The following is a 23,187-nucleotide window of genomic DNA, read 5'->3' as shown; positions in this document are numbered from 1 at the left end:
GTCCTGACGGTTAGCTTGGTATGATTCAAACCCACAACATTTTTATTGCAAGTCTAGAGTCTAACCACTGAAACACAGTTGGCTTGGTAGGATTCAAACCCACAACTTTGTGATTGTAAGTCCTGCAGTCTAACCACTGACCACCATTAGCTTGGTAGGATTTGAACCTACAACCTTTTGAGTGCAAGTCCTGCAGTCTAACCAATGGGCAAATAGTGATTCAGTAACAATAACGGACAATATTTGTTTTAGTCATTATAAAATTGGTGGTTAGCTAGGTAGGATTCGAACCCACAACCTTGTGATTGCAAGTCCTGCAGTCTAACCACTGAACCACAGTTAGCTTGGTAGGATTCAAACCAACAACCTTGTAACTGCAAGTCCTGCAGTCGAACCACTGGACCACAGTTAGCTTGGTAGGATTCGAACCTACAACCTTGTGATTGCAAGTCCTGCAGTCTTACAGTCTAACCACTGAAACACAGTGAGCTTGGTAGGATATAAACCAACAACCTTGTAACTGCAAGTCCTGCAGTCGAACCACTGGACCACAGTTAGCTTGGTAGGATTCGAACCTACAACCCTGTGATTGTAAGTCCTGCAGTCTAACCACTGAAACACAGTTAGCTTGGTAGGATTCAAACCTTTAATCTTGTGATTGCAAGTCCTGCAGTCTAACCACTGAACCACAGTTAGCTTAGTAGGATTCAAACCAACAACCTTGTAACTGCAAGTCCTGCAGTCTAACCACTGGACCACAGTTAGCTTAGTAGGATTCAAACCTACAACCTTGTGATTGCAAGTCCTGCAGTCTAACCACTGGACCAAGTTGACCACCATCCTGGAATAGTTTCATTACTTCTGTTGATGAGTTGTGGATTGCACTATCATTCAAGAGGTCAAAGTGCAAAAGAAGACATCTGGAGATGCTGCATGTTGTTCCGAGCTAAACAAAAAAAGGGAGACGGACAAGTAACCTGTTAAAGGCAGTGGACACTATTGGTAATTGTCAAAGACTAGCCTTCACAGTTGGTGTATCTCAACATATGCATAAAATAACTAACCTGTGAAAATTTGAACTCAATTGGTTATCAAAGTTGCGAGATAATAACAAAAGAAAAAAACACCCTTGTCACATGAAATTGTGTGCGTTTAGATGGTTGATTTCGAGACCTCAAGTTCTAAATCTGAGGTCTCGAAATCAAATTCGTGGAAAATTACTTCTTTCTTGAAAACTACATCACTTCAGCGGGAGCCGTTTATCACAATGTTTTATACTATCAACCTCTCCCCATTACTCGTCATCAAGAAAAGTTTTATGCCAATAATTATTTTGAGTAGTTACCAATAGTGTCCACTGCCTTTACAGAGCTGTTAAATGATCAGGTTCAAGGAAAGGGATATGTTTGGTAATCACTCTTAAAATTAGTGGCAATAACAACCTTTGGTCAGAAGCCTACAGCGGATTGGGATACATAAAGCACTATGGAAACTAGTTAACCTCATCAAAAACCAATAGCTTGTTTATTCCTCTTGTCAGGAAGTCGGCCACTGTGAATGTCGGCTTAATCATATCTTCATTCAACTGTTTGTTTATTTTTGTTTAATTTTTATAACTGTTGTTCATATGCGATGCTTTCCAGATCTGGTTAGGGATTGTTCTGTGATTTTTATGTTTTTTGTGCAATTCTGTGTCTTTTGCCCTGTTACTTTTGTGGTCTATTGTCATTTGTGCATTTTAATTTTTTATGTTTTTTAATCGTATTACATGAAACTATCTTATTATTGTATTAACTGACCAATTGTGAATTTAGGACCGCAATTCAGGTTTCTTTTACTGCCAGTGTCTTTTTTAAATATTGTTGAATAACTAAACCATTAATTATATATTATTACATTTCACTTTTGATTCGAAAGACGTGTATTTTTTTTGTTTTTTTAAAGTGACGCTTCTCAGTATGTGTATTCCCATCAGGGAATTTCCTTCATGCGTTGACATATTTTTTCTGGATTTTCAGCGATATCTCAAAAACCTGACCACCCTTGAAAATGTCAGTCTTATTGTGCACACCTACATTTTAAAGGATTAAACAGTCAAACTGTTCCATAAACTAAAGGTTTACTTGCCCTTTAAAGTCTGCATTTCTTCTGTTTGGACACCATTGGGTAACTGTCAAAGACAAGTCTTCACAGTTGGTGTATCTCAACTATGCATAAAGTAACGAACCTGCAAAAGTTTGAGCTTGATTGGTCATCGGAGTTGCGAGATAATAATGAAACTTGGAAAAAACACCCTTGTCACACAAAGTTGTGTGCTTTCAGATGCTTGATTGCGAGACCTCAAATTCTACACCTGAGGTTTTGAAATCAAGTTCATTGAAAATTGCTTCTTTCTCGAAAACTTTGCACTTTAGGGGGAGCAGTTACTCATAATGTTTTATAATATCAACCTCTCCCCATTACTCGTTACCAAGTGAGGTTTTATGCTAATAATTATTTTGAGTAATTACCAATAGTGTCCACTGCCTTTAAAGTCTGCATTTCTTCAAATCAAATTGTATGTGTATGGTGAAAACAAAATACTGTGAATATTGTTTACCGTCAAAATAAGCGGTGTCCGTTCTGTCATCTGGGGCTGGGATGAAAGGGGCTTCTGTCTCCCTGATTCGCTTCCAGTCGATTGCGTGGAATAGTGGATGGGACTTCAGGTCTGAAGAAAGCAAGATAATATATTTGAGAAAATTATGGGAAAGCGTCATTAAAGAAAATGGCTAATGTGAACATCCTTTTTATCTGACAGTTGCCAACCTAACACACAAGACAAGAACATAAACAAAAACAAAAACAACAACAAACTGTCAGTGTCTTCATTCCCATTTTAGCATTCGACCGGAAATCGCATGTCTGGCTTGATCCCCAAAACGTGGATGATAACAAACAACCACATGAAACCGCGACCAAAATGGTGGTCTCTTTTAATTTGCGTAGACTACCGACGGAGAGAGCAAAAAAATCCCCATCGGATTGCTTCAGAAAGAAGGAAAACGGACCTAAAACATCCATCAAAAACCTCCATGTTCCCCCTCCACAAATGACCTAAAAAACATGCTCAAAACTTACCTTTAAATATTAAAAATGCTTGAAAAATGCGAGTTCTAGTGGTTGTGTTTTTGTTAACCACCGTCCTAGCTACACGACGTACACACACGCATCACGGCAATAACCAACGGAACTTTCGCAATGCTTTCTGAAAAAACAATAAAATGGAAGGTGGTGCCTTAAAGAGAAAGTTCTTTCTTTGGAAATAAAATGGAAGTTTATTTAAAGGTGACGCAATGGGGTGGCACTACTAAGGTAGTACTATTATTGAAATACTTTCTAAATCACCAAACTATCTTTTTGAATTGCACAAACAGAGCCAAAATATTCGTTGATATTTTCACAAACTTACCCGTATTATTTTGAGTGTGCAGCCCCTTGTTTTACGGGTTTTCCCCGCCAGATATAAATATACGCCCAGTCTGGTACCTGGACTTATATGCATGGTTGTTGGGTGCTACAGAGTTTGTGAAGGTGGTGCCTTAAAGAGAAAGTTCTTTCTTTGGAAATCCCGAAAAGCAAAACGTGTGCTCTCTGCTCCAGCATCGATTATGGAAATTGGAAAATGTTAATTGAATTGAACTTTGAAGTGATTTGCATGAAGAGGTAGCTGGTTTATTCACTTGGATTTTACCTGATTTTACCTAGTACAGCAGTACTACTGGCTCCTTCTTTCGTGTTGGTTTAGAGTGTTGATTTAATTTCGACAACACTCACTCACTATTAAGTTGGTGTCCACTAGTTGACCCAGCTAGCTGAGCTAGTAGTTGAGCTGAGTAACTGATGCTCTGCACTCATTTTTTAAAATGATTACATTTTGCAAATAGTTAACTTTAAGAATGAGTACAGGGCCCCTATAATACTGCATGGGGATAACTTTCCATATGGCGCCACCACTTTTTCACTCATTTTTACAAAAAGGGATATATCAATCAGGTAAATTAGATACTATATTATTTTATTTTGAATGAAAAAGTGGTGGCGCCATACAGAAACTTTTCCCTGCAGGGGTCTTGGTAGTACAACACAGTACAGTACACTTCACAATCAATCAGATGGAACCGACTTTCACTTCCATAGTGTTCAGTGTTTGTTGTTGTAATTAAATGAATGATAATGATATCGAAGTCTTATATAGCGCACGTATCTACCAAACAAGGTACTCAAGGCGCTGAGTATATACAAACTATCAGAAAGATAGGTTATTGCAGTGATGAATTCTGAGACCCAATTATTTAGCACCTTATATAGGGTTTTACAAGGTAAGGTGCTACGGCGCATAAAGCAGCCACAACCAGGAACACAGGTGTGGCGGTTTCAACTTGCCGCTGTGTTCAGTTTTCCGAATGACCAAATACGGTAGCATTACGTCATGCGATGCCTGCGCACAGCAAGCGAAAGTAGTCCATTTTTAGTGCCGTATTGAGTCATCCGTTACCCTCCGGTAGCTGTCATGGCGGCGTCCACGAGTCGAGTACAACTATGCGGCAAACGCGTGGATTGTATGAGGTTTTTTTTATGCAAGCAGAGTGTGACCTGCCTAAAGTTGTACCCATGAATACATGTAAAGATGGGGCAAGAGATTATGTGACTACACAGAAAAGAATCGTAATATAAACAATTTGGGGTCACTGCTGAGAGAACTACAGTACTCGCGGCGGTATCTGACAGGTCACCCGGAAAACTGAACACGCCGGAAAGCTAAAACGGTTCGAACAACATGTTGATATGTCCGACTCTGTCACCCGGAAAACTGAACACGGCGAATAACTGAAACAGCCACACCGGGGCGAACCCTAGCCCTGGTAGGACGTCAGTCAGTGCCACTGCACTGACGTCCTGGGTATAAAGGTTCTTTACAATGCGAACACAAGTTTGACTACAATTTTCTTTATTTTTTACCTGATTTGAGAAGCTGAAATTCCGTTCATATATTCACAGTGTCCCTCACTATATTCTCAATGAGTTCACAGCTAACAAATATATCCATGGAAGAAATTATATCCGAAAAAATGTCGAAGTCCTGCACTGGCGATGTTGATCATCGTGTACCACTTGATAGTGTGAGCCCAATACAATGCTGTTGTGTTAATTGGCGTTTATATGATATCCTGACTGAAGGACTATGCCAAGTATCAAAGTAGAAGTAGAAGTAATTGTACTTGTAGATGGTGGCCTCTCGTAAAAATGTGTAATTTTTGGTAGAAGTACAGTCTTGAATAAATGTAGAATCATATTCTAAGTGAACAAATTGTGCAGACTATCCCCTCTCGTCACAGTTTAACTACTATGTTGTGATGATGATTGTGCCCACATAGTTGTACAGGCTTGTCCTACTCCTGTCGATAGGTGGCGCTCTAATGAAACATTTCAACTCAAGTGAGCAGTATCGACGACGAAAAACACAATTATTTCAGCATTTTCATGTTCAAAAAGCAACAGTTACTTACCAGAATGTTCTACAATTCTTGCGGAACTTGAAACTTGTCTAAGTGCATCAAAAACATGTAACTTTGGGACATTTTCCCGTCGTCTGAAAGACGTAAACGTCCACGCGTGTGCTGAGCGACAAGCGCCATTCTTTTCACCCGAGTGCGCATGTCCCACTCAAATATGCATACACCCTGCATCATAGTCCCCAAATGTTGACATTAAAAGTAAAAAAAAAATATTTTAAACAAATTGTCTTGTCAAATTAAATAATTCTATTGAGTTAATTGATATTGCAGTGTTAAATATCATATTTAGAGGCAAATAGCTCTTTCCCCCGTGTTAATCATTCTATGGCGGAGTGATATCGACCTCTTCAAGGTAAGTTTGGCACATACCATGGCGGTGCCACTTGTTAAAGGGGTGGCACAAGTTTTAAAAAGGGACCCCAATACATACAGATAGATATACACCGCCCCCTATTTGAATGGGAATACAATTAATTTTAAAGGGCCTAGTTTAAAAAGGATTGCCTTAAAGACTTTTTGAAAACAAAACCCAAAAACATTATTTTAAACAAACTTGAGGAGAAACACATCTTTATATTTTTAGCATTTAAAGTTTTCTCCTTTTATTTCTGTTCGTTTTCATTGTCATATTTTGATAAATTCCACTATGTTCTGTGGCAACCACTTTAAAAAACCGAATGATATCAAAAATATTGAGAATTGCGAAAAAAAATCAAAATGTGTAGTTTTTTACAAACATTTTATAAGAATTTGTATTGTCTGTAGAAAGACATTGCCCTTATATGTCTGGTGAATATTAAAGATGACTTATATACAAGAAATAATGTAACGGTCTATTCTGATTATACAAAACATTGAATTTTAAACAGTAAATAGACATTGAAGGAGTATCAGATATATTATAGTGAAAATATTCTACCAACATTTTAAGTTCAGGGCCAAATTTCAGAGTGGCTTAAGCATAAGTTTGTTTACTTAGCCTATTTTTTGTGCATCTGTATTAAATTGGGTCCCGATATTATTTGAAAGAAACCATGAAGTAAATAAAATTTGTTTTTATCTTGTTTATTAAAATTGATGCAGCACCATGGCAGGTGAAGTATATCCCAGGCTAATGACAGTTCTTTTGCATATTAAACTTGTACAAACTTAATTCCTGATGCAGCGTGGGGAAGTATGATGGACCATTCACTTGGCATAAACATAAACCGATGATATCGTGTTGTGCAAAGTTACCATTAGAATGTGCCAGCACAGTAACAGTAACACTTAACATCCATAAAATAATGTTCACATATAAATAAATTAACCACCAATAAACTACATTTTCTAATGAAGGCACCAATAATAAGATCAACTTTTATTTATGAAATAAACAGTATCTCAATACTTTCTATTTTGCGATGCAAAAATACAATTTTAGATTCATGTATATTACACTTGATCTATACAACCTGTCACTGCATATCTGAAATTATTTCCATATTGCTGAGTATTTCAAATTTAGTGTTGCAGTAATAAAATTGCAGCCATGAAAAATTTAAAAGAAAAGACATAAATATCAACTGTATCACGTAACACTAAGTGACTTTTTATTTATGTGTAAAAACTAGAAACAGTTGATAATCTATACTTCAATTGCAACTTTATCATATAATTCTATGGCTAAGTGGACTAAAGACTTGGAAAACAACTTTTGACATCAGCAGTTTGCTGAGTTTCACTTGGTTCTTGACTTTGGTTATATCATGTCATCAAGCTATCTACGCATCTCTGCCACCAACCGACAATGCTTTTTCAGTTAATAACGAGCATCAAAGCTACATACAATGCCTGGTTAGGATTGATAAGCAAGTTTCTCAGCATGCTGGATGTTTAAGATACGAAGATCTAAGACAATCTGAAGACATCGATGGAAAATGGAGTTGTCTGGACCGTGGCTGAGGTACAAGTATTGCTCCAACAATCCTGAGAGTTGGGTCTGAACTCCACGAGTAGCTTCTGGGTTAGTGAGGCCTTTACGATCTAGTGAGAAAATCAAACATTTCCATCAAATATTGCTTCAATTGAGACCAGGTTGATAAAAGTCTGTGCTTATAGTGAGTGCATGCTGCATAGCAATCTGTTGAAAGCAGCACAATTAAAATGGGACCTGAATTTGCATATGCATATAAACAAAACTTGCCATTTTCACTTAGTTTGAAGAAGAAACAAAATTAATAATAAAAAACACTGACTAACCTGATGCTATTAAAACAATAGCATGTAAGAGAACCATTTCTGCTCGAGTCAGTTTAAGAATAAGGAGTTGCTTGGCAACGGAGAACATTGCTTCCATAAACTCTCCAAGTTCTGTGGCAAGAAAAAAAGAAAGACAGACAAATATGTTACACCAAAAAAACGGGCATAGCCTAAGCAAAAATATTGCTGCTACAAATTATTCACCCAAATTATTCACTCATACAAACATATAAAGCAAGAGACAATTTAGTAATCTTTACAAAGTAAATATAAGGTAACAACCTTTTACAAATTACTTAATAAAGATAGAAAATGAACTCTTGTATAGTTTGTTTTGCATATGTAATTTGCAGTACCCGCTGCTAAAACAGGATTCGAACTGCCTCTAGCCACCAGGCAATTTCGGTGGTCTAGTTGGTATGACGCTGCTCTAGAATTGCAAAGGTTGTGGGTTCGAATCCCACCCGAGTAATATGCCTGTATTTTTTTTCACAGAACTCAAGTAAGTACTGAGTATACAGTGCTAACACACTTTGGTGTATATCTGTTAAAACCAAACTGAATATAAAGAATAAATGTTGATGAAATTAAAAATTGAGCAGAACAAAGAAATGACTAAATTGTTTTTTCTCACCTGTCTGTTTGACCATCTCTCTGGTGAAGTTCTCGCCCACCAAGAGAACAGAGTCTTGGCTCACGTCTAGTATCTCACACAACTGAAGAAGAAGTACCTCAAAACAACCTGTCTTCAGGAGCACAACCTACAACAGAAAAATAACATCATGTTGTCAGTCTATCAAGAAAAAAAAAGTAACGCTTCCCAAACTTATCTCAGAAATGAAAACCATAATAATAAATAATAATAATAATAATAATAATAATAATAATAATAATAATAAGACTTGTAATATGCACGTATCCACCCTGCTGGGTGTTCAATGCGCAGTAAAACAAAACAAAAACAGACACAACAAAATTAATCCTTGAAAACCTGTGACATAAGATAAGTTTTGAGAAGAGATTTGAATTTTGTGGTACAAAGACAAGATCTAAGATGAAGTGGTAGAGAGTTCCAGATGCTTGGGGCAGCTGAAGAAAGAAAACAGTCTAGTATTCCTTTCAAGGTATTGTTTATACATGGTTGCTTCATCCTATCAAATCATCTTAACAACTGGCAATTGATCTATAATTTAGCACCGGAGATTTCAGCGTGCGAAGTATCAAATCCTACTAAGTATTCACCAGCACAGACAACACAAATTAAAAAACCCATCATTAATGTTTATTTAAAAGCACACTGTAGTGTATTTATTTGAAGACCATAAGTCCAAAGCCCTTGTTACCTGATCAGAATGAAGAATTGTATCAAATCCTGGGATGGACTTAGTGAAGGCAACGATGCGTCCGATGGCCGGAGAAAATAAATGAGAAAACAGTTCTTCGGAGATGGACTCCGTACTGCCGATGGTCTTCTGCAGAGACAAGATGAATATGGAAAATATTGATGGAGCTACAGGAATGTTAAATGGTTTATCATGGGGGTGGGGGGGGGGGGGGGTTAAACCCTTTCATGCACCATTGATTTGAGTGAAAATTTGAACATGTGACTGAACACATCAATTGTTTACTCGTTAACCCCCCCCCAACAACCCCCCCCCCCCCCCACCAGAACAAAAAACAGGTCACAATAGCACCCACAAGAGTCCTCTCTCCCACTCTGAAAAGTGAGTGGTCGTGCTTTCTTTATTTTTGTTTTACAACTCTATTTCTGGAGGAATTTATCCTGGTCGCTAAGATTTGAAGTTTTGCATGGCAGGAGTAAAATAAAGTGAGGTTTGCAGTGCAAATCTCTTTCGAGTAGTGTTGCTTCTGAAAAGAAGCGATGGTTGGAAGCAGTATGCTCTGATCGTCTCCCGAACCAACACTACTCAAAAGAGACTAATACAAATGGTTCTACCGCAAACCTCGACTAATTGCTTAATATCTACAAAAACACAAACCTGGGGAAGAGTTGATGATTTGGAATTCTCGTCTGGAATATGTTTCCTGATTGCAATGAGTAGAATATGTTCTAGATTGTTCCATTGATCCTCCATGACTTCAGCATAAGCCTCACATATGGTGTCTACTATATCTATGCCATTAGACCCTACTCTAAAATGGCGTCCTGTCTCTCTAGTAACATTGCTTCCTTTCCGATCATTGTTCCCAAGGTGGGGATTTGCATTGGTTGGCACTGGGTAATTGCACTTGTGTTTGGTCTTCGGGCTTTGAATTTCATGTTGGACGGGTGAAAGAACTTGGCGCTGGTGAGGTCCGTCTCTTGGAGTTCTCTGTGAGACACTCAGTAAGACTTTGGTTCCGTTTTCATACTGCAAGACGGCGTTATGGCCGGTTTTCCCGCAGGAACCCTGAGATATTTTCCCCTGCGCTTTGACAGGAGTGATTTGCATTTCAGAAAGTTTTCTCTTTTCACTTGCGGAAAGAGACGATTTGTTCTGTCTGTATTCAGATTCTGTTCTCTGATCAACTGCAGTCTGCGTTGGAGTAGGTTCACATTCTCTCGATTGACTTTGAGCAGGATTGCCGAGCAAGAGAACACCTGACGGAATTTCAGATGTTTCACAGCGTGGTATAGAAGCAAGATATCGAAGGCGGTTGGCTGCAGATAAATACTGTGGATTGGTCATTATATAAGGATGGTTCCTGTGCACTGTGGCCGATGCAGTAAGACCAAGCACTGCTTTGGTCTCAGAACCCTTTTGTCGAGTGATATCAATAGCGCCCTCTGGAGTTAGATTCTTCTGTTTCTTTCCACCTCGTGACGAGCCCCTTATTGCACTTGAGTTTGCCAGTTTCCCATTTGGTGTTTTCAGTTTGTGCGAGACGGTGTCTGTCTTGGAAGTTGATTTGTCCGTTGTCTCTTGACTGGTTGATTGTCTAAGGTCCAGTGGTTCCAGAGTAACAAGGTCCGTCCTTCTCACAACCTGCTGCTTAGCGGCTAAGAGCTTGTCTTTCTCTTTCTTGGACATTCTACCAAAGCGAACAGCTGTAAGAATAAAGGTTAAAGATTACTTAAGGTCACATTTGATCACAATCCTGACAACCACCAAGTGAATCTTTAGAGTGTAAGCGCAAGATAATTGATACATCAATGTTTTTGATTTAACTGTTTACCCTAGTGGTGTTACAGCTGCTTAAGCAGAATTGTGCATAAAATTCTTTTGATAGGCAAAATCCAGTAACCAAGTCAAATACAATATAGTATTTGCACTAGTTGCCTTAATCTGGTAAGAAAACATATGTTGTGCTTATCTACTTTTGTGCTTATAGCAGCTCGATGAAACTGGGCTGTATACTTCACAAATACAATTTTTTACATCAGATTTGATGTGAAATAAACCAAATATGCAGGTGCATGCTGATCTCAATGACAAAAATCAGTCATTATTAAGACTAGCATGCACCTCATATATTTACAAAGTAGTCCACGATGTTCATAAAACAAACACACTAAAACTTTGTAGCCATGACAAGGGTCATAGGTTGCCTGATTTACCGTTTCTAGACATTCCGATGTCATTGCACTTTTTCAGGCGGCAGGATTGACACTGGTTCCGACTGCTGCGTTTGATTTCACATTGTTCATTGTTTAGACAGGGTCGGTATGTCAAATTCTGCTGCACAGTCCTTCGGAAGAAACCCTACAATAAACAAACAACAAAGAAATGAACATTAAGAAGGAGTTAGCTTGAAAGTAATGACAAACTTGATATTTTGGTTTTTAATAATAACCCTGAACTACTACTAGTATGAATTTATGTTTTATTGCAACAAAATTAAGTTACATTATGTACACTTCGGTGTGATCCCTGGCTTTACGGCAGTTACAAGTTGAATGGCTTCTGAAAATTGCTGTGCCAAACAAAATTCAAGGATAGACATTGTTGGTTTCTTTTTCGTAGGAACTGCACCTTGGAGAAAGCCCAAAATGTTGCTCTACTAAACATGTCAGTGTTTATCTGTTTGTTTGTCTACCAGTCATACCTTGCAGCCTTCACAGGAATGTACCCCATAGTGGAACCCTGAAGCCCTGTCACAGCAAATCTGACACAAAATGTTCATGTCGATATCAAAATCTGAAACATAAAAACAAAGTCATTAAAAGTGACATAAAGAAATCCCTTTGAAAAAATTAAGGTGTGTGGAAATCTTAAAAAATTCAAAAACTATATTTCTTTCCTTTATTTATGTACTGATGTCAATTTAAATTCCTCTAAAAGATTGTTAAAATTATTGTTGTTTGTTGGAAGTCTTCAATGTTACATACATCATTGATGTTTTGAATAAAAACTGAGATCTGAGGGTCAGTTTTCGAAAAGCTAACACTGTGTCAGATGGAATAGCTAAATCTTCCAGGCCAAAACAAATTGTGTTTTTGACCATTAGCAAAATGATAACTGCCCCTTTTCTATTTCCCCACACTACGACCATGTGACCGCCTTACACCAATCCTTGACCGATATTACCAAAAACCATTGTTCTATTGTGCAAGTACATCCGGTCTCCATACCTAGCTTTTGACCACCACCAGCAGTGACCCATTTAATTACTGACCCAGACTAATCAACTTTGATCCACTTTAAAAAAGCATAAACTGTAAATCCATATCCAGTGACTCATCACAAGTGCAAGTTGTTCAAATGCCAGTTTAAAAATACATCTTAAAAATCAATTACAGGATTGGAAATCTTTTAAAGGTAATACAATACATGTTTTACTGTACTCCAAGAACAATAACATAGTAGCTGTGAATGACATGTGACCTTTGACCTTATTTTTCTGGCGAGAGGGAGATATTGACCCTGTTTTTCTGGTCTCTCTGGAGGATAAGAGCTTAAGCTGCATGGCTCTGATAAGTATGTACTTGGAGTAATGTACAAAGTTCAATCCTAGATATCAAGAGGATATTCCCCTTTTCTTCTCTCTCCCCCTCTCTCTCTCTCTCTCTCTCTCAGACAAAAGGAAAATATAATATAAAATTATATAATGCATGCACAATGGGAGACTTTGAAACAGTTGGTGGCGTTCCTGGTGAACTTCTGAGAACAATGTATTTGTGGAATTAATTGGTATAGTCTGCTGCCACCAATCTGTAGTGTTCCCTTAATTCTGCGATTGATTTCCTCTACAGAATCATCACCCAACTGACTTTCTACAAAACCCTCTCTGACACTTTGCGTGTCAGAGCGCTTCACTTCATTTCCTAAAAGATACTCAAAAGTTCTGGCAAATAACACGCCTGATTATGTGAAAGTACTGGTAGAGAACAATTTGAAATTTTCAGCAAACTTGGTCATGAAATATTCAGCTCCAAATACAACCAGTACACCTCCATGATAATGGAGCATTTTGTCATTACAGTTAAATTATGAAATATTTGAGACATAAATCCTGGAGGAAATCTAATTGTCCATTGTTTGAATATATACAATCAATTTGATTCACAGGCTAGGTGTTACAGAGCCTTGACCCATTGTCTCGGGCCATTGATGGTCAATACCCTTAGGCTACACTCAGTGGAGGGACTGACCAAAATAACAGAGCTGGTCTCAGTGTGGCATTAACCACAAGTGACCTTAATATACTAGAACCAAATTTATGGCAATTTAATGCATGATGTTCACAGGATTTTAATTATAAATTTCGACTGAGCATGTTTCATACCACATTTAAACAAAAGTCCTTACCCACTATTTATTAAATTTAATTAGTTTTAGCCTTTGAGAGCCTCTGCTAGGGTCGAAACGTCAGGCCATTAACTGTTTTTCAATTGAATTAAGTTAGATTTGTTTAACACAAAAATACACAACAGTATGCCAAAGGACTCATACCTAAATTGTCATAAAAACAATAACAATTTATACTAAATTTTGTAAAACCGTTCTTTGTAATTTTATACCTTGCCAGTCACTAGGTATAAAGGGAAACCTAATATTGCTTGCTATGTACAGAACACTTGACACCATAAAACAAAACACATTTATATTTGTGTTCTTCATTAACCTCATGCACACCAACTCAAACACAGACCATCCCTGTAAAACAAATCAGCAAAACAAATAGTTCAGCTGTGCAGTCATACCCAACAAACCATCTGGAACAACTTGAAACATTCACACATTATACATGTAATACTTGCCTACTTTCAATAATTATGTCCTTCATTTAGATAAAACTTTGACCCACAAATCCCTGGTTGTGATGAGTTCACCTGAACTTCATGTTAATATTTAAACCACATGGGAAGAAGGATATAACGTTCCAGACTTTCCTATCGGGAAGTCGCCTGGCACGCTGAACTCTACTGCCAAAAAACCCCAATGTGAACTCACTACTAGTGACAGACAAATAAAATCACATTTTCTAGAAACTGAAAATGCTCCTATTACTATGAGGAATTACAAACAACATTCTGGAAAAGTAGGAATTGGCTCTTTGCGGTTTTCTGGCCAAACACGAAAGTACTGAGTAACCTGTAATATGATCAGTGCTGAATATGATGTCTTATAATATTGGCATGTAGCATACATTACATTTCACATAGTTTTCTTTTCTGTTAGGTTTTTTTATGATCAGGGATCCCCCCCCCCCCCTTCCAGGTATAAGAGATTCAACTACATGGTTTGGTTTGAAAGTATGATGGAATGATATGACTGTGTATTTCCATTTATGGGTTATTATTATTCAGATAACAGAAAGTAGGTCAGGGGAGTGAACTGGAAAGTAAAAGGTCATTTGTTGGTTTTAAAGGGGAACTACATGAATGAAGCCTGTTATGAAGGATGTAAACTTGTAACCATTCTTGTCTTCCACAGCAATCAAAGAGAACTAGCCGGACCTCTGCGGTGAGCAGAGCCTTGAAATTTGGCCCAGTCCAGGACCAAACCTTAAATTAAATGTCTTTTTGAAAAACCCAGCCGCACAATTCCTAATGAAAGTCAACGGTGCATGAAATGGATCCACACATCCTCCTCATACAACCATTTCCTCAACTCTGATTCCACTTATTTAACTCAGTATTGGACTCTCCAAAAGCTCAATATGTTATTTTGACAACAAAACAGGAAGAGTCACAAAGAACATGCAGGCCCTGACCCGGTACTGGTTTAAAGAGAAGCGTGGGAAACCTGCGACTATTGTTAAAAGTTCACAGACCGAACAGAACTAAAAAAAGGCAGAGAAGTTCTGTTATTGCTAATAATTGCCTATTTTGATGTAATCTGTTATACTTTATTTGTATAAATTTAGAAATGGTTAGCAAAGTAGACAGCTGTTGATGTAGCCTCGGCTCACAATAAGGCTTATGTTCTATTTGTGTGGTAAAGGCGTGACAAAAAAATAGTGTAATAAAAAGTATGTTTTCAACTATGTTGGTAAATCTGACTGAAATAAGGCACAACAAAAAAATGGTTGTGGTACAATAATGCTTTAATCGCTTCAGGATTTTTCCATTGAATTATAGATATTTTCCCAGACAAACATGAAAGAAGCGGAAATTTTCTGGTCGCACAAATTTATTTTTCTTCAAATATTAAAAACTACAAAAGGAAACTGACTGGGTAATTTTTTTATGATTTGGGGTTGACAACGATTTTTTTATATATATTTAGTCATTCTATGGTTATTCGACATGGAAACAAATTACTGAATGGCAAAATACTTAATAAAATGTTTTGTTTTAGTTATTTAGAGATGCAGGAAGAGCTGTGGATTCCAAAGAATGTGATAGCTCATCAAATTAGTTTTTCTCGATTAATTAAAACAACTTCTTTAAACAGACCTGCAACTTTCATCTTGCATGCCTGCATTAATTTTTTTTTTCATTATTCACTTGTGGTATTAACAATTCCTTTACTAGTATTCAACCGTGGTTCAACCCATACACTCTATTAAATATGAACTCAATAAAAAAAAAAACAGGTTACAAGTCCACATAGACCACAATGGATTAGATTTGAGGTCAAAGAGGTAATTTACATTTCTCAGAAATAATATGACTCGTTGCGATGAGACCCCCCTTAGTGTATGGGTTCTGCTGTTGTGGCAGTGTGGCGCCTACATGAGCAAAAAAAAACATTACTGAACAAAAGACCTACAAACAAACAAAGTCTGTTAAATTTGTATCCCCTACAGAAATGTACTTAATAAATAAATTCAAAAATTTATCCATACCATAATTATTCCAAATAGTCATGTTTTAAAGTCATACAGTACAGCTAATTTTACTTCATGATGTTATTTCTGACCATCTGCATTCTTCCTGTGTTTTAACTTCACTTCATAAACACTTCACTAATATTACAAATTTCCTCCACGGGAATCAAGCCCCATGATGATAGGGTTGGACAGTAGCATAAATCCAAGTGATATTTGAACTAATTCAATTGTTTTGTGGCCACCCAGTGAACAAACTTGTACAGTACTTTCACCTGTCAAAAATTAAGTTGGTCATCAATTGCGGTTGAAAGCAATGCCTAACCCAAAATTTCTTGGAACAACCCTTCCTTATTAAAAGAGAAAGTGCTCACTTGGAGTGCTTTGACTCACAGCTCTACAAAAATGTTAAATGTAAAAAATATCTTGTGAGTGCACTTATAAAATGATGTTGTAATTTCAAGTGTATCAACGTGTGAACCAAGCAGAGTAGGCCTACTCTATATTACTACATTATACTTAAGAGAAAGTAAGATGCCTGAGCTTCATAGGGGCATTATCGGAGCAACTGCCCAAATGCCCCCTGCTATTGCCTTAGTGCCCTCTTAAATGTTGCAGTAAAAATGTACATTTCCCTCTTAGTTGTGCCATTTGAAGAACAACTGCCACACCTTATCAGGACTGGATTAATCAATGAACATTCATCTGTGACCAAGAAGTAGGGCTACATGTAATCACACCAAATAGTATTTAAATTGAACTTGCAAATGGCCTACTGGACCAAGACAGTACCTACAGCATGCCTACAGCATGGGCTGTACACATTAACAGGTCACATTTTTCTAGGGCATCCTGGATGGCAGAGGTTGCCGAAACCGTGTCATGTATGACATGATGCACAGGGTTAGACACTCCTTTGACAAAGAGCATTGATAGAATAACGTCATTAACGATTAATATTTAACTAGAGAATTTACCAATTTATCTTGGGACCCACCTTTCTGTAAACAGGCTCAGAGAAGATGATCAATGGACTAAAATAATGACTTGACCCAGAATGTTTGAACAATACATTGGGGATTAATTTCTCTTTTGAAATTATAATTAGGGGAGACTAATAAGATAAGAAGAGTTGTTCACACAATGAGGGTTGATAAAAGTCCATCTAAAACTAGACATTAGCGTAAATAAATGAAGTATTTGTAAGAGCTTGGTTACATGAACGGCATCAAAAAATCTTAAAGTAATTGTTATTTGATGGTCTTCAACAACAAAATTCTTGAATTTAATCTTAATTGTCTGAATTTAAGACAAGAGAAATCAGTAGACCATTCAGGGGCACTCAGGGCTACTAGAGTAACAAATGGTCTGGCCAGAGTCCAGTCAATATTGCCAATTAGGCTACTGAACAAGTTCTGCTGTCTAGTTCTTTTCCAACTTTTGTTGTCATTTTTTGTTCTCCAGAGGTTTACTGGGTCAATAGACCTGTAAATAGTTTGCTTTAACATGGAGGAAACAGAAACCGCGCACTTTAAAGTTAAAAACACACATGAACTTAAGCCAGTGGTTCAGAGAGCATTGAGAGCCCTGTCGTACATCCCCTTCATTACACATTACCATTAAACGATACTTCAAAAAGAGTAAAGTGGTAATTTGTTGCTAAACCATAGATACATGGATGATTTGCACGACCTTCTTATTCTGTGTAACTCATCAAAGTACATGTATACCTTACACTCAGTAAAAGGTCACAACTCAGAAATAGGTCACAGCTCTGTAAAAGATCACAGCTCAGAAAAAGGTCGCAATATATTATTCTACATCCTGTGCATCCATCATGGTTTTATTCACCGGCCGCGAGTTTAAATATTATTGGAAGTAACTCGATTCACCCAGTAACCGAAGATCTTCATATAACAGGAAAAGGGGTTAAATAAACATGATAGGTTGTTTTGAATGGCATTCATTTAATAGACTGACTGGATGCTCTTTGAGGTCTGTTTTATGCATCCACAATAGTAGAAAAAAGTACAATATTTATTCTAACAATTCGTACAAAGAAAATTTAAAAATTATGACTAAAAACAAAACAACAGGATGGGTAATATCAATCCAAGTATAATTTTAGCTTAAATCTGCAATCTCACTGATAATAAAATGACAAATACCCCCTAAGAAATAACATGCACTGCTTTATAATTGTTAAAAAGAGTACAAACTAAAAAGACCGGGCAAAATTATATTTGAGCACCAACAATATGTTGGAGAGATAAAGCTTCACTTTACATTCCTACTGGATTGACTAATAAATGCTGTTCCATTATCCATTCCCATTAATGTTTTGAAAAGGTCAAACATGGAGAAGAAAACAACAACATTTAAAAGGGGAAATGGATGACGTCAGTATAAGAGAGTGAAAATACATCTTCAAAGCTTTTTGCACATGAAATCTTCCTGGACTTAAATCACAACTGAATATGATTATTTGTTAAATATCAGACAATGCCATGACGCTTGAGAATGCACCTTTACAAAGTAATAAAATAATAAATAAAACTAGACCTTCTTTAATGCTAAACCTATGTATTTTGTGGTTAATAATATGATCAGCTCTCTAGACATGAGAAACAGAAAGGAAACTTGGCAAAGTGAGGAAGTGAACAGTCCAACAGAATTTCCACCTTAGAATTTAGGAACATGAATTTCAAGTGGCACAGAAGTAGGCCTAATGGCCAAAATGCTCAGTTACAACCTCATTATGCAAACCATGGAGGTAGGAAAACAGGCATGAGTTGTTATTATTATTATTTTTATTATTTATTCGACCAATACAAACACACCAAGTTACAATAGCACAAGACAGAACATTAATGGAAAAACAATTATAAAAAAGCAAGAAATAAGGAAAATAAATACTATCAAAAAGGTCTGAAACTAAAAAAGCTTACAACAAGTCGGAGCTGTGGTTTCACTGACTTAGCCTAAAACTAGAGTACAAACCAAATCTGTGGTTTTCAAAATGTTCTAGGAATACAAATTCCTGACTCACCCAAAGCACCCGATCCAACACGATCTCGTACTTCCCATTCCATTTTGCATCTGGTCTCCTGACCTGCCAGGTTTGCTTTGGATGCTCTGTCTCAAAGGAACCGGTCTCTTGTTCAGAACTGTATTAAATAACTGCATGGATACACAAAAATAACATTTCATTTAGAAATTATAAAGTTTTACTGTTTTTCCACAGCAGCCACAGAGGCCATGGACTCTGTCTCCCTTTTCAAATGAAAACACCTTTTTCAAATAAAAATGGGCATGACAATTCCAAAATGGAATCTCAAGCCTTTGCTGAATCTTTCAGAAAATGTCCAGCAACTTTTAAAAGTAATTCCATCTCCCTGTGAGAGAATGTCCACAGCATATATTATTAGCTTTAGTTTTAATTTGGTTTTTATTATTATTATTATTATTTTATTCGCCACAACAGTACAAGACAAAATACATTGACAACATTATACCCCAAGATGGGCAAGGGACAACAAAAGCAAATACATACTATGATCCGTAGATCTGTTGCCCCACACCTGGGGTACACAATAAAATTAATATAGATTTAACATAATATAGTACACAAAGCAATAATAAAAGCAGAAAATTAAAAATCAATAGAAAATGCTACATATATATTAAGAATAAAAAATAAATTAAATTAAAAATAAATAAATAAGTAAAAATAACAGATGGGGTAAGGATAAACAATAAAGGGAAATAAATAAATAAATAAAACCTTAACTTGTAGATAAATTAAAACGACTTAAAATATTGCACAAGTGATAGGGCTAAAGCTACTATTCAGTAGATTCATGAGGTTGACAGACAGAAAATCTAAGTGATTTGAGAAAGCTGTGGAAGGGCAAGAGCAGTAGTGAATTACAAATGTTTTCTGGCAAACTAGACCAAAGTCTGGGAAAAAGATGAGGAGCAGTGCAGAGCATCGGTTCTAGCATACAGGTGTTTGAAGGTGAGAACATTAGGATATCTATGGTTGACAGAAATGATGTCTGCCACATTGCAGTGAATAAGGTTAAACTTACACTTAATGATAAAATACAAAACAGAAAAATTACGACGAATTGACAGAGACGACCAGTTGAGGGACTTAAGTCTATCGAGTAGGACATCTCACCCATCCTCTGCCCAAGAATAAACCGAGTAGCACGTTTTTGTACCCGTTCGAGGGCCTGTGTCTGGAGAGATGTATGAGGGAGCCAAGCTGGCATGCCATGTTCTAAAATTGGGAGAACTAGGGATTTATAAAGACAGAACTTAGCTGAAACAGAAGAATTGAAAGCAATGGTCTTAATGAGGCCCAATGTTCTATTGGCACTTGAAACAACATTTTTTACATGGTTATTCCAAGAAAGCTGAGCATTCAGAGTGACTCCAAGGTATTTGACAGAGGATGTAGGTTGCACAGGAAAACCTGAAAGAGTGTAAACAGGGGGGTCGAGAGAGTGTTTACGGGAAATATGCATGATTTTGGACTTTGTAGGGTTGAACGTCATACCATTGGAAACACTCCAAGTGCTTAGCTCATCGAGGTCATGCTGGAGGGAACTTACATCTAAACAGGAACGGATTGGACGATAAATTAATACATCATCAGCAAAAAGAACACAGTTAGAACTGAGGTTGTAAGATATATCATTGATGAATAAATTGAATAAGAGGCCCAAGAACACTTCCTTGAGGAACACCAGAGCTAACTACGGACCATGAGGAGTTCATACCAACAAATGTGACTCTTTGTTGACGATCAACCAGAAAATCTTTTATCCAGCTCCAGAGAGATCCACGGATGTTAAAGTTACTGGCAAGTTTACGAACAAGTATATGGTGGGGCATACGATCAAAGGCTTTGCTCATATCTAAGAAAACTGCATCAATCCTTGGGGGACTACGCTTATCGAAAGTTGTAGCCCATGAATGATACACATTCATAAGTTGGGTGACACAAGATTTGTAAGGAACAAAACCATGCTGCTTATCAGACAATAAACAATTAGAATTTAAATGATCTTTAACAGCATTAGCTAACAGTCTCTCCATGATCTTGCTAACGAGAGAAGTGAGAGCAATAGGCCTATAGTTGCTAAGAAGGGAACGGTCACCAGATTTAAACACAGGGGTGATGTTGGCAAGCTTCCAACCACGGGGAAGGCGTCCACAGGCAATGGAATCATTGAAGATTCTACAGAGAACCGGAGAGATTGTAGAAACTGTGTTACGCAAGAATTTAGCGTTGATTCCATCTGGCCCAGGAGCCTTCCCCAGAGGTAAGGAAGATAAGGTACGCTGAATATCATCAACTGAGAAGTTAATACTAGACAGAGCTGGAATGGGAAAATCACATGTGGGAGGGTCTTGACAAACGGGGACATCAGCAGAAAAAACTGAAGCAAAATAAGTATTAAAAGCACAAGCTATTTCATGGGGGTTGACTAGTGTTTGGGCTCCATGTTTAAAAGACAATGGGGTAGGTGATCGTTTTCTACTACGAACAAAGGACCAAAACCGTTTTTTGTTATCCTTAGATGAAAACATGTTATCAACAAAGTGTTTATAAGCCTTGCGGGAGCAATATTTTAGCTGATTACGTACAAGTTTGTAAGTGTTCCAATCAACAAGAGATCCAGAGCGCTTAGCCTTGGAAAACAGTTTACGCTTTACAGAGCACAAATGTTTCAGATCAACCCATGGAGAATTGTTTCTTTTCCTTGTCCGCTTCCTAGAACCAGGAATGGCGTCTTTGACAGCAGCATTAATCAGATCCAAAACACCTTCCCATGAAGAGTTGATGTCATCTTTGTCAAAAACAAGATCCCAGGGTGCATATTGGAGGAGAGCGTTGAGATGAGAGATAGAATCAGGATTGTAAGACAAAAACTGTCTAACAACAGAGGGATGCGGAGGAGATGTTCAGACGAGTGACGAACTGAACGGCAAGGTGATCGCTGGTAACAGGGTTGGGAACAGTCTCAACGGATACAAAGTTATGTGGAGAACTACTGAAGACCAAGTCGATAGTGGACCCAGAAGAAATGGTATCATCACTACAAGGGGGATGAGTGATGTCGGTGACAAGCTGAAATAGGTTCAACGAGTCGGCAAGTTCAAACAAACGAGAACGGTTTAATTTTCCTCTCAACCCAGGTGCCTCCAACACTCCAACAGCGAGTTACAACCAACACAAAACACAGGATTATTTACTTTTTAATTACCTGTCTGTGCACAATGTTGTCTATTGAATAAACATTAAACAGATAAAATAAATGGAGAAAATAAACTGAGCTACAATTTACAAATTAGTCTTAAAACGATAGTGGCCACTCGTGACAAGGCTGCTATCACAACAATGGAGATAAACCAACACGGTAAAATTGTATTACTACAGTAAACAATTACACTCACCACACGGCCACAGAGTTAGGACTGCACACTGTACCCGGCCGATACTCCACACACGGCGACCAGCTGTACGAAAAAAGGCCTCTGAAAATCGTTGCCTTTCCAAAACAAAGACAGAGTCAAAGTTGCATTTGTTATCTAGCAAGCTTCGTGACACTATAGTTGTGATTATTTGGCCACTGAATCACCAACTATAGCATGAAGTTTTTTGACGAGCAGCGTTTCTTCATTCATTTCCAAAAATGGAACGTAAAAGAAAAACAGTGACACACTGACCTACTTCGGCTTTGATCCCAAGAAACGAGATTGCAAGTTCACACTGACCTCTCTGAGGCTTAGCTTAATAACAGACATCGCTCAGCCATTGTGTAGCGCGGTATGCCGTGTGCATTATGCACTGTGTGCGGGTGAGAAGTAGGTCAAGTACGTAGAGCTTTCAACTCAGTGACCCAATCAGATTCTAGAATGATTTCTATAATTTGATTGTATTAAAAGAGGGCGCTATTCCAAAAGTTGTTATCCCAAAACAATTCATTTATGAATTATGGCTATCACTATCAGTTTATTCCAGGGATGTTGTGTTAACTCTACGATTGCAACTTGTCCCAAGTACACAATACAACGAGGGCACAGACAAGAGTACTGTAAACTAAATTCGAATTTGTGATGATTTTTGTCTGAAATTGTCTTTGGAGTTGGTGTCGCC

The 23,187-nt window shown here is 37.5% G+C and overlaps 1 protein-coding gene and 1 long non-coding RNA gene across 4 annotated transcripts; both read right to left on the bottom strand.

Moving 5' to 3' along the window:
- Window positions 1–754: 754 nt before the first annotated feature.
- On the bottom strand, window positions 755–5,668 carry LOC117291768. 3 transcript variants are annotated; one of them, XR_004519196.1, is made up of 4 exons: window positions 5,550–5,668; window positions 3,121–3,247; window positions 2,600–2,710; window positions 755–946 (listed from the first exon to the last, which is right to left on the bottom strand). It is a non-coding gene; the product is annotated as an uncharacterized LOC117291768 (long non-coding RNA). The 3 variants fall into 3 exon arrangements; XR_004519195.1 differs by lacking the exon at window positions 5,550–5,668 and adding an exon at window positions 3,817–3,900; XR_004519194.1 differs by lacking the exon at window positions 5,550–5,668 and adding an exon at window positions 3,821–3,900.
- A 481-nt stretch (window positions 5,669–6,149) lies between these two features.
- On the bottom strand, window positions 6,150–19,193 carry LOC117291449. Its single transcript, XM_033773136.1, has 8 exons — window positions 19,066–19,193; window positions 11,847–11,938; window positions 11,359–11,503; window positions 9,800–10,848; window positions 9,143–9,271; window positions 8,434–8,560; window positions 7,800–7,910; window positions 6,150–7,583 (listed from the first exon to the last, which is right to left on the bottom strand). Exons 1-8 carry the CDS (start codon window positions 19,106–19,108, stop codon window positions 7,396–7,398), a joined length of 1,884 nt encoding a protein of 627 aa, XP_033629027.1. The 5' UTR covers window positions 19,109–19,193; the 3' UTR covers window positions 6,150–7,395.
- Window positions 19,194–23,187: the final 3,994 nt, after the last annotated feature.

The sequence above is a fragment of the Asterias rubens genome, chromosome 6 (genome assembly GCF_902459465.1).
Source record: "Asterias rubens chromosome 6, eAstRub1.3, whole genome shotgun sequence".
NCBI lineage: Eukaryota > Metazoa > Echinodermata > Asteroidea > Forcipulatida > Asteriidae > Asterias > Asterias rubens.
The sequence above is the reverse complement of the archived record's forward strand: the minus strand, read 5'-3'. Positions and strand labels throughout refer to the sequence as shown.

What these genes read in the sequence shown, in the direction of transcription:
- LOC117291449 (XM_033773136.1), bottom strand. Translation starts at nt 19,108, where the DNA reads ATGGAATGGGAAGTACGAGATCGTGTTGGATCGGGTGCTTTGG. An exon ending in TGTTGGATCGGGTGCTTTGG is followed by an intron (nt 11,939 to 19,065) that starts GTGAGTCAGGAA and finishes TTTATGTTTCAG; the next exon opens with ATTTTGATATCGACATGAAC. An exon ending in CATCGGAATGTCTAGAAACG is followed by an intron (nt 10,849 to 11,358) that starts GTAAATCAGGCA and finishes TTATTCTTACAG; the next exon opens with CTGTTCGCTTTGGTAGAATG.